The sequence below is a fragment of the Pelecanus crispus genome, chromosome 1, assembly GCF_030463565.1.
Source record: "Pelecanus crispus isolate bPelCri1 chromosome 1, bPelCri1.pri, whole genome shotgun sequence".
Classification (NCBI taxonomy): Eukaryota; Metazoa; Chordata; class Aves; order Pelecaniformes; family Pelecanidae; genus Pelecanus; species Pelecanus crispus.
In genome coordinates, this window is record NC_134643.1 from 40,638,171 (window position 1) to 40,648,199 (window position 10,029).

Consider the following 10,029-nt stretch of genomic DNA (forward strand, 5'->3'; position numbering starts at 1 on the left):
TAGAGCAAAGGAACATCAGAGGAGGAAAGCGAATGGCTACCACCAGCCCTTCAGGAGAGAGCGGGGCTTGCTCTGGGGCTTGTACCGTTCTCATGTATGTTGTGTAGTTGCTAAAATGCTGATGTAATCCTGAACTGGAGAAAAGGCGATCATACCTCAAAACTCCAAAGTCTGAGATTCTCCGATTTATTTAGAAACCTTGTTCCAGCCCTTTTCACATGTAAACACGCGTTCAGCTGCTTGTCCCTTCACTGGTGAGCGCGGAGGGCAGAGCTGTAGTGCGGTCAGGCAAGGGCTGCTGCTCCTTCGCTGGAGCTGCTTCTTCCGACACTTGACGAAGAATGTCCTTTGCGCTTGTCCTGGGTTCGGCTGGGATAGAGTTAATTTTCTTCCTAGTAGCAGGCATAGTGCTGTGTTTTGGATTTAGTAGGAGAAGAATGTTGATAACACACTGATGTTTTAGTTGTTGCTGAGTACTGCTTATGCTGGTCAAGGACTTTTCAGCTTCCCATGCTCTGCCAGGTGCACAAGAAACTGGGAGGGGGCACAGCCAGAATAGTTGACCCAAACTGACCAAAGGGCTATTCCATACCATATGACATCATGCTCAGTATAGAAACTGGGGGGGTTGGCCAGGGAGCAGCAGTCGCTGCTCGGGAACTGTCTGAGTATCGGTCGGCGGGTGGTGAGCAACTGCACTATGCATCACTTGCTTTGTATATCATTATTATCATTATTATATTGTTATTATTATCATTACTATTTTACTTTTTTTCAATTATTAAACTGTTCTTATCTCACCCCAGGAGTGTTTCTCACTCTTACTCCTCCAATTCCCTCCCCCATCCCATCGGGGTAGGGGGAGTGAGCGAGCGGCTGCGTGGTGCTGAGTCGCTGGCTGGGGCTAAACCACGACAGCGCTATACCTCTATGTACATCCATTTTTATGTGTGTGTCTATAGGAATACCCAGGCCGGTTGTTGAGAGGTGATTGTACAGCTGTCCCGCTGCACAGCAGGGCGGGAGGTGGCGGTACCCCACGTACGGCGTGGGGGTACTCGGGATTGGGGGGGGGGGTCCTGCGTGGGCCGCGGGCCGCCTTTTCTGCTGCACGTTCTCCGTGAGGAGGTCCGCGGCGGCAGGCCCGGCTCCCCGGCGGCCGGGCCGGGCCGGCGGGATGCGCAGCTCCGCCCGCGGGGCCGTGCCGGGGCGGGCGGGGCCACCGGAAGGCGCGGGCCCACGTGTGCCGGCGGGGGCGGGGGCTGGGCGGTAGCGGCGGCCCGGCCGGTTCGCTGGCGGCCGGCGGGGCTGCCTGAGCCGCGGCGCTGGCCGGTCCCCCCACCGCGGGACGCCATGGGCTGGATGCCGGCGCAGGGTCGGCTGGCGGCGGGGCTGCTGGTGAACCTGGCCGCCTCCATCTGCATCGTCTTCCTGAACAAGTGGCTGTACGTGCGGCTGGGCTTCCCCAACCTCAGCCTCACCCTGGTGCATTTCGCCATCACCTGGCTCGGCCTCTACCTGTGCCAGGCGCTCGGCGCCTTCTCCCCCAAAAGCCTCCAGCCCTCCCAGGTGCTGCCTTTGGCCCTCAGCTTCTGCGGCTTCGTCGTCTTCACCAACCTCTCCCTGCAGAGCAACACCATCGGCACCTACCAGCTGGCTAAGGCCATGACCACGCCGGTCATCGTGGTTATCCAGAGCCTGGCTTACGGCAAGACTTTCCCTCTCCGTATCAAGCTTACCCTGGTGAGGAGGCGGAGGGGCTGAGGGGAGCGGGAAGGGGCGGCTCTCGGGCGTCGCTGAGGGCCGGGAGACCGGAGGGAGGGCGGGGGGCGCGGGATCCGCGCCCCCCGCCCTCCCTCCGGTCTCCCGGCCCTCAGCGACGCCTCAGGCAGCGGCCCGGCCTAACCCCCTCCCCCCCCCCCAAAAATTTTCCTCCACAGATCCCCATCACGCTGGGCGTCTTCCTCAACTCCTACTACGACGTGAAGTTCAGCGTCCTCGGGATGGCCTTCGCCACCTTGGGCGTCCTGGTGACCTCCCTCTACCAAGTGGTGGGTAATGGCGGGGGCGGTGTGGGGAGTAATGGCGGCGGTGTGGGGGGTAATGGCGGCCGTGTGTGGGGGGTGAGGAGGGCGGGAGCCTTGTGGTGGTTGGTCTTCAGCCTGCTGGTCCCTCGGTTAGATCGCCTTTGAACGGCACCCTGCCTTTCAGGAAGCCCTCCATACTCCATTATTTATTAAAAAAAAAAACAAAACCAAACCCAAATTGTGATAATTCACCGCAACCCCTGGTAAATCGTTTAAGGAATCGATCGTCCTCGCTGCTAGATATTGGGGTGTCGTCTTTAACGTGGTCGTGAGCATCTTTTCAAAGGATAAAGATCACTTCATCAGTAAAAGTCTTTTCCTAGAGAGCATGGATTCTCTCCTTGCTGAAGCAAGTGCCTCGCATTTGGGCCTTTCCCTATAGAGGACCTTTTCCAGTCCTTCAGTTAATCCCATAGTTTACCCTTGAGCTATTGACATTTTTATCAGCATCCTTCTTCAGTTTCAACTCTGCACAGTCTGAGCTGTTTCTCTCAAGGGTGCGCTAATGCCAAATACAGGCACAACATAACCTTTTTGGCTGATTGTGGTTGAAAAAATAGATGCATCCAAGAACTGCCTTAGCCCTTTCCACTGTAACATTGTACTAACAGCTCAGGATCAGCTCATTATTGGCCATGATTATACAAGCCTCCTTAATAAGAGCCCCCTGTCATGTTGATGTCATAGTCATCATCGATTTAAGCGTGAATCTCTTTGTAACAGATGTACTGTGCCTCCAAAAGAAGTGAGGCTCTGACCTGTAGCGTGCAAGACGATAAATAACAGTCTCTTTCCCTGTTTTGGGGCAGGAGGAGGAGAGAGGTGCCGCTTAGTAACTTTAGGTGATGGTATGTGTACTGGAGAAATTATAGTACCTGAGTTAAATTGTCCTGTAGGTTTTTTTAAAAAAACTTAGCAAGTTTATATTGTATACAGCGGAATCCATGTTACCCGTGAATGTGATTTATGAAGTATTAATGTAAACATCACTCTTCAGTTTAATATAAAGCTGTATCCTTTTGCCTATAGCATCTATCCTTGTATCCTTAGATAACTGATGTTGTCTCAGCATGCTATGATTATAGTCAATATTGAAATGAAATCCAGTAGATTTGGAATAAGCTGGCAAAAAAATGCCAAACGTTTACTGGTTTGTGAGCTTCTGTGTGGAGGAAAATGAGAAGGAGCAATAGCAGATCTCTGCTTAGGCAAAGGTGCTCAGCTCCATCATAGACAGGATCTGGAACTTGTCTCGAGAATAAAAGGGAGCTGGCATTTTCTTCCCAGATCTGCTTTTTTTTTTTTGTTCTTCCTCAAGTATAATACCTTACCCCTAGGCTATGGGAAAAGGAAAGTTTAGGCACTTCAGGGGGTTTTCAGTGCCCCTGCATACGCTTTCCTCTTCACATGACTGCGCTCTCCAGCTTGTATGATTACAGGAGACAAACACGTAGGCCTCTGCTTAGGCAAAAGTGGAAGATCGATGCTCAGCCGTCTGTTTATGTAGTAGTGTCCGCATGAGATTCGCTCTGTGTTAGTAGCCCATTTGCTTTTGCTCAAGTTTTCCGTTTATGGGTTTTTTTCCCTCATGTTTAACAGCCTTCTCTTTTGGTTTTAGTGGGTAGGAGCTAAGCAGCATGAGTTGCAGGTAAACTCTATGCAGTTGCTGTACTATCAGGCACCAATGTCCTCGGCTATGTTGTTGTTCATCGTACCCTTCTTCGAGCCAGTCTTTGGAGAAGGGGGAATATTTGGGCCCTGGACGCTTTCTGCTGTGGTAAGGATTTTATTGACTTTATTTAAATAAATAGTCATCTTTGATGTAGTTAAATTTGATACTAAGATCTGTTTCTTTGTGAAGAACAGTCAGTTGACTATGATGAGGTGAGAGGGGCATGTGCAAGAGAAGAAAACTTCTTGTGTCTGCCCCACTTCCTCCCAGAGGAGTCTATCAATTGATTCACCTCCTTTTTCTTGTTTCTGTTTAGAGGGCATCTGAACAATAGGAAAATCTGACAAAATCCAGAAGCTTCCCCTAATGTATTAAATTAAAAATATGTAAGTGCCCTAGTTCCAGCTCTTACTGTCCACTCGGACAAGAGATAAGCATGCTCGCTTTTGACACTCTCAACTCCTCTTCTGTGGAAGGATGCCAATATTTGCCATTCTCTAGAATTTCTAGTTTATTTTCACCAAGGCAGCTATAATTTCTCTCTTTATCCTTCTGTCCAAAAAAGAGCCAGTGGCATGTTCTCACCACTGCTGATCATGCCACTCAGTGACGGGTCATTTCTCGTAATGCTGCGGTTTATGAATGGAATAGCAAGTATTCACAATAATAAAATCAGATATTTTTCCAAAACAGTGGGTTTTTTGCATGACCACAAATAAGACTTTGTCTCAAAGGTAAAGAACACAACTTCTATGCGTATGAGTAGCAAGATTTTCCAAATTACTCTTAAACGTTCACTGAGAGTAAAGAAGAAAAGGCTTGTGGTTATACCAGTATATATTTATGGACATCATACCCTGAGCTGCTTACATCACCAATGTCTGTACTGATTTGAAGTACTGATTTTGTTCTCCCTATGTTTTTCTTGCCTGATACTTTGCATTTGAAAGTAAAGGAAACTAGCTAAATAACCTGGAATGTCTCTACAAATGGCCGAGCGCGTGTCACGTTACTGACTGTGTCCATCAATCCACAGATAATGGTACTGCTGTCTGGTATAATAGCCTTTATGGTAAACTTGTCCATTTACTGGATCATTGGAAATACGTCGCCTGTCACGTATCCTTTGTAACATGCGTTGTTTCTCTGGTTTCCAGATGAATTATGTTAGCATTCATTTGGGCTGATTTACTGTGAGAAAATTGTTTGGTAACCGGCCTGCTTTGTCTTAAATGATGAAGCTGGAAAAGCACATTCATGTTTCAGTGCATTTTGTTTCTTAGTTTGTGGTTTGTATAGATACGGCGGTTAACTTACTGACGTGACCTTCATACCTACAAAGAGTGTTTACCCACACGTTGGCTACCTTGAGGAAGTGTTGGCGTGTCAGTTAGTTTGTAGCGTATGGTGGGTGAAAAGCTTTACGTGGAGGTTAATTCTCGTAGCCGCAGAGATGCGGGAAAGTTGCATGAGTTGAAGTCAATGTGACATAGCTTTGCATGCTTTGGATGTGATTAATGAAGTTCCCAGGTGTTTCTTTTTACAAAAAATAATACTGATATTTGCTGTTATCCTTAACAGATGTCTAGGTATAACATGTTTGGACATTTCAAGTTCTGCATCACCCTCCTGGGAGGGTGCCTCTTATTTAAGGATCCACTGTCTGTTAATCAAGGCCTTGGGATTCTGTGCACATTGTTGGGTATTTTAGCTTACACCCACTTCAAGCTTAGTGAGCAGGAAAGCAGTAAGAGTAAATTGGTTCAGCGTCCATAAAGCCAGGGTTTCTGGAGATTAATAATATTGTGAAGGAAAACAAGTATTTAAATATGCATTGATTGTAGAATGCACAAAATTGCCTCATTCATTTAGACCTACGGTTTTAGTTTAACCGCCAGGATCGTTATTCTGTAACTAAACCAAACAAACTGAATTTATGTAAAATGCTGGGGGTTTGCCATCTCAGTCCATCCTATCGTTTTCATTCAATTTAAATGGTAACTTAAAAGAGAAAATGGCACACTTCAAATAGCTGTGGAAATTGTACGGAAGTAATTATATTTCTTGCATACCAAATGAGATCATGATGGCGACAGTTCTAATACAGAGAGAGAAAGAAGAGGAATTCTGTCTTTGTGATCATGCCAGTATTATTGTTGTGAAGAAACTTGAAGGCATTTTTATGCAGATGTCCTGGTATGTAGTGATGCTTCCTCCTTTTTATCTGGTGAACAATGAAGAGGAAATATACTTTGTTCAGTAGTTTTGAAAAGGGCCGCTAAGCTCATTCCTATTTCTTCTACGCTTTCTTATGTATGTTATGTATGTATGTGTTCAACACGTTGATAAATGTGGGCTGGAGAAAGTAGATAAAATTACAGGTGGAGAGAGACTAGAGGAAACATTGGAAAACTTGAAGCCACAGGCCAAGCTATTCAAAAGTAGGAAATCAGATCTAAGTGGTTCATCTTAAATTTTTCTTTTGGTCCGTCAGGACATTAATGAAGTCATTAACGTTTTAGAAAATTCTGTTACTGCTTTATAATTTTCTCTATGCCAAAACCAAGGCTTTACATGAGATCTTGTAAATACTCGTGAGCCTAATAAAGTCTCTGATTTTGTGGTAATAACCAAATATTTTGCAGCCCTTGCACGCAGACACCCATGCTAAAAATATTTCTGGAGCAATCTTCGGAAAGGTCACCATCTGTAATGGACATGAAGGTTGCCCGGTTCTCTCTCCCACCTTCAGCCCCACCTCCCTCGCTCCCACACCTTTCCCCAAGAGTTACATTCGGTGGGATCTGCAGATTTGTCTGCTGCTGTTCCAGGGGGAGGCCCGGGAGCTGTCGGGGCAGTGCTGGGTAGGCAGCGTTTCCTCAACAGACAGTCCCCAGAAACGTATGAGAGTGGCAGAAGAGTGTGAGGTGGGACCTGCTTCTGCTCTAATTCGGGAACACTTTGAAAATTATTCTATACCCATATGAAGCACTGATTTTGACAACGTGGAAGGAAGAAGTTGAGTGCTGTTCTATTTTTAAAAACAAGAAAGAAAAAATCACTGCTTTCAGTAAATCTGGTGAGAACATATGTTCACTAGATCTGCAGGTTTTGAATTTATTTGCAGTATCTTAATCCTTACATTTTGGGGTTCGTTTTACCTTCATCTACCTCCAGTAGATTTAAAGAGGGGAATTATGTGAACAAAAGCAGGTATTTAAGTTTTACAACCACCGACAGAAATTATATTTAGTTCCTCTAAGCTTTTTACACTAAAGCTAACAAGTCTTTGTGTAAGAAACAATGCAGGTCTTCTCAAGCTTGTAAATTATTTATTCTGTTACAGAGTTCTTGATTTAAGAAGAAATTATTTCTCTGTGTAACCGAAGTTTACACCGTAATACTCTATATAATTTCAGAGTTAGAAATACCTGAATAATTTTACATCTTTACCGACTGTGTCTTAGACATTGTACTGGTCCAAGGATAATTTTTTGTATACGTTTTTATAAATCTATAATTAGTTTGAAAATACAGCCTGGACTACTGAAAGATGTGTTCAGACAGTCAATCTCTGGATGCGTATCCTTCAGTATGTATACTGACAAAGCCATTTGCATTAATTTGTGCTGTGCACAAGTTCTTCTAAAATGTAGATAGACTGCAAAGACTCTTACAGTTAGAAAACAACAACTGAATTAGAAGCCTGTACGACAACAATATTTGGGATGATACTGATGTAAATATAGCATGTTAGAATGAACAAAGGAACCATGTCTGATAATACAAAGGACTCCTTAAGGAGAGGAGCAGATCTGCAAGAGAAAGTTAACAGTGTCATTAAAACAGTACGTTATAAATACAGTGTGTTGCTGGAATGTATAAGCTGTGGAGGTCACTTAAGTGACATGATTTTTTTTCATATATTCAAGAACTCTCCTTTGAGATTTACCTGTTGTGTCTAACAAATAAAGTATCTTGAACTTTGTCATATGGTTCAAAATATTAAATCCAGGATGCTTGTGTAATTGTGGGATAAATAGATCTTTGTATGTATCGTTTCTTTGGATACCATGTGTAGGGTGGGAATAAATTTTTAATCACTTGACTGATAGCTGTTTATTGCATGGGAGAGCAGTTGTTCTTGTCTTTTTTCATCTTCTGCTTGAATTGCATACACTTTGGGGGTCTAGGTGTGTATAAGATGCTCTCCCAGTGGTACTGGGGAGGAGGGCAGGAGCAAAACCAAGTTAACTGTTATGATGCCAGAATAGGGTCACTCTGGCAGCAGCCGACTCCTTCCTTCACAGGCAAGTGTATGTAGAGTTTTATGTTAGGGGGACTGAATCTTTCTTCAGGAGGTTGTCAAACAACAAAGAGAAGGAAGGGGTAAGAGAGACTTTCAGTTTAGATGCTTTTACTGCAAGCACTGTGATAATTTACTTAGCCAAACTTTTAAAACTTGAGGTAAAAGTAGAGTTTAATAAAAATTACTGATACTTACCTGGTGGGAGATTTGCATATTCTGGTTTTTACTATATCACTTCAGTATGTTTTCCTGCTAATTATATGTATTTCATTCAGTTTGGGCTTTCCTGAAAGAGAAATCAGAGACTTGGCATCTTTAACACCCTGTATGTGCCATTGCAACTGCAGCCGTACTGTACGAACTCCAGTGTTTACTTTCTGCTTTTCATTTTACTTCATAGTCTGCATATGACTAAACTGTGGTAACAAGATGGACCTTGGTCCTTTTCTGCCATCAAGTGCTTTGCTGCTTATTTTAGCATTCTTTACGTTAAAAAACTACCACTGATATAGTTCCAGTGGAAAAGCGAGCGTAGGTACCAGGGTGGCATTTAAAAACTAGAGCAGATCCGGATGATTCTGATTAAAATACGAGTGATGAGTTGTGAGTTATGTTTTCTAGCCTTGTCCCTGAAAACACTTTAGAACAACATACAGGAGTTTTTCTCATTTTCCCCAAAGGAACAGGACATACGCCTTCACTTAAAGATACTCAGTTAAAAGCTTTGTGTTACCTTTAACTTTGGTAACTCGGTACTTGTTTGACAGATTTTGCATCTGGTTTTGCACAACTTGCTAAGTTCTTGCAGGCTCTAGGGGCACTGTGCCAAAGGAGTTTTCCTGTTGATGGGTGAACAGCTACTCTCTCAGGCTTGAGGCTGAAGGAGAGCAGTTTGCTGCTGTTAACATGTATGAAAAGGAGGTTTGTGTTGCAGGAAGTCTACCTTCAAGACAGAGCTGCAATTCAGCAGGAATGTATCCTCTTGCTGTCTCATTGCATGAAATGAATGCCCAGCGATGGCCTGGGGCTAAAGCAACATTAAAGCCTTGTTTGGGCTACCCATGGTTTTTATTAAACTTTTTAAAAAATATTAGTAGTAGTCAGTGCTGGTTAACTATTAAGGTAAAAATCTCGGGTTTATAATGTCTTATATAATAGGAGCTTTAGAAGAGTTTTTTTTATTATAACATTTTGGAGTACAGCTAATGGCTAACCCAGGTCTAGTTTGTCACATTTTCTGCAAAAATCTATCAAAAAGTAATGATGGATTTCGTAACTGGCCGTATATGTTTATACAGTTGGGCTGCTGAGAAGGGGCTTTCTCTTGAGCAATGCTGTGCTACTAAACACTGACATACTGTTAATGTATTTAGCAGTGATGCAGAAACATCCAGCCTGAATTCACCAATGTGCTTAGGAAGGGAAAAAGAAGACTTGCTCTGATAGGTGAGAGCTTTTTGTCGTCTTGTTTTTAACCACAAACCTGAGGCTTGCAGTTTAAGGGAATTCAGACAGCAAGCCTTACTCTCCCTTTCTTACCCACCTTTCATAATAAGATTTTTCTCCCAAGACGTTGTTTTGCTCCCAGTTACATAGTTGGTGTCTTCCCTGGATTTTAAAAGAATAGAATTTGGATTGCAGACTTGCAGGTGTTTGCTTGTGTAACAGGTTTTTTCCTCTCAAAATTTTAATGAGAAAACGAAAAAGAAAGGAAAGTTGAATAAATGAAAGGTAGACTGGATATATAGTGAAGATACGTTTCGTTTCGCACAAGAATTTCACTCTTCTAACTGTAAAGATGCAGCTCTTTCTGTTTGCTTCTCTACAGTTATAACCAGGTAGATGCACACAAGCGCCAGCTTTCTGCTCTGTACAAATTCACTGTCTTCCTGCTGGTGCTCTCTCTCCGATCCCAGTCTCAGCCTTCCATTTGACAGCTCAGTTGCTGCAAAGATGATGTC

General features: G+C 44.0%; 1 protein-coding gene and 1 long non-coding RNA gene across 2 annotated transcripts; one reads left to right on the top strand and one right to left on the bottom strand.

Annotated features, from left to right (window-relative positions):
• The first annotated feature begins 1,353 nt into the window (after window positions 1-1,353).
• Window positions 1,354-5,735, top strand: SLC35E3 (solute carrier family 35 member E3). Its single transcript, XM_075712751.1, has 5 exons — window positions 1,354-1,743; window positions 1,941-2,051; window positions 3,706-3,864; window positions 4,796-4,878; window positions 5,349-5,735. The coding sequence occupies exons 1-5, from the start codon at window positions 1,354-1,356 to the stop codon at window positions 5,533-5,535; spliced, it is 930 nt and encodes a 309-aa protein (XP_075568866.1). The 3' UTR covers window positions 5,536-5,735.
• Window positions 5,732-10,029, bottom strand: LOC142593787 (uncharacterized). The gene is made up of 4 exons (XR_012831135.1): window positions 9,612-10,029; window positions 8,264-8,354; window positions 7,437-7,574; window positions 5,732-5,983 (listed from the first exon to the last, which is right to left on the bottom strand). It is a non-coding gene; the product is annotated as an uncharacterized LOC142593787 (long non-coding RNA).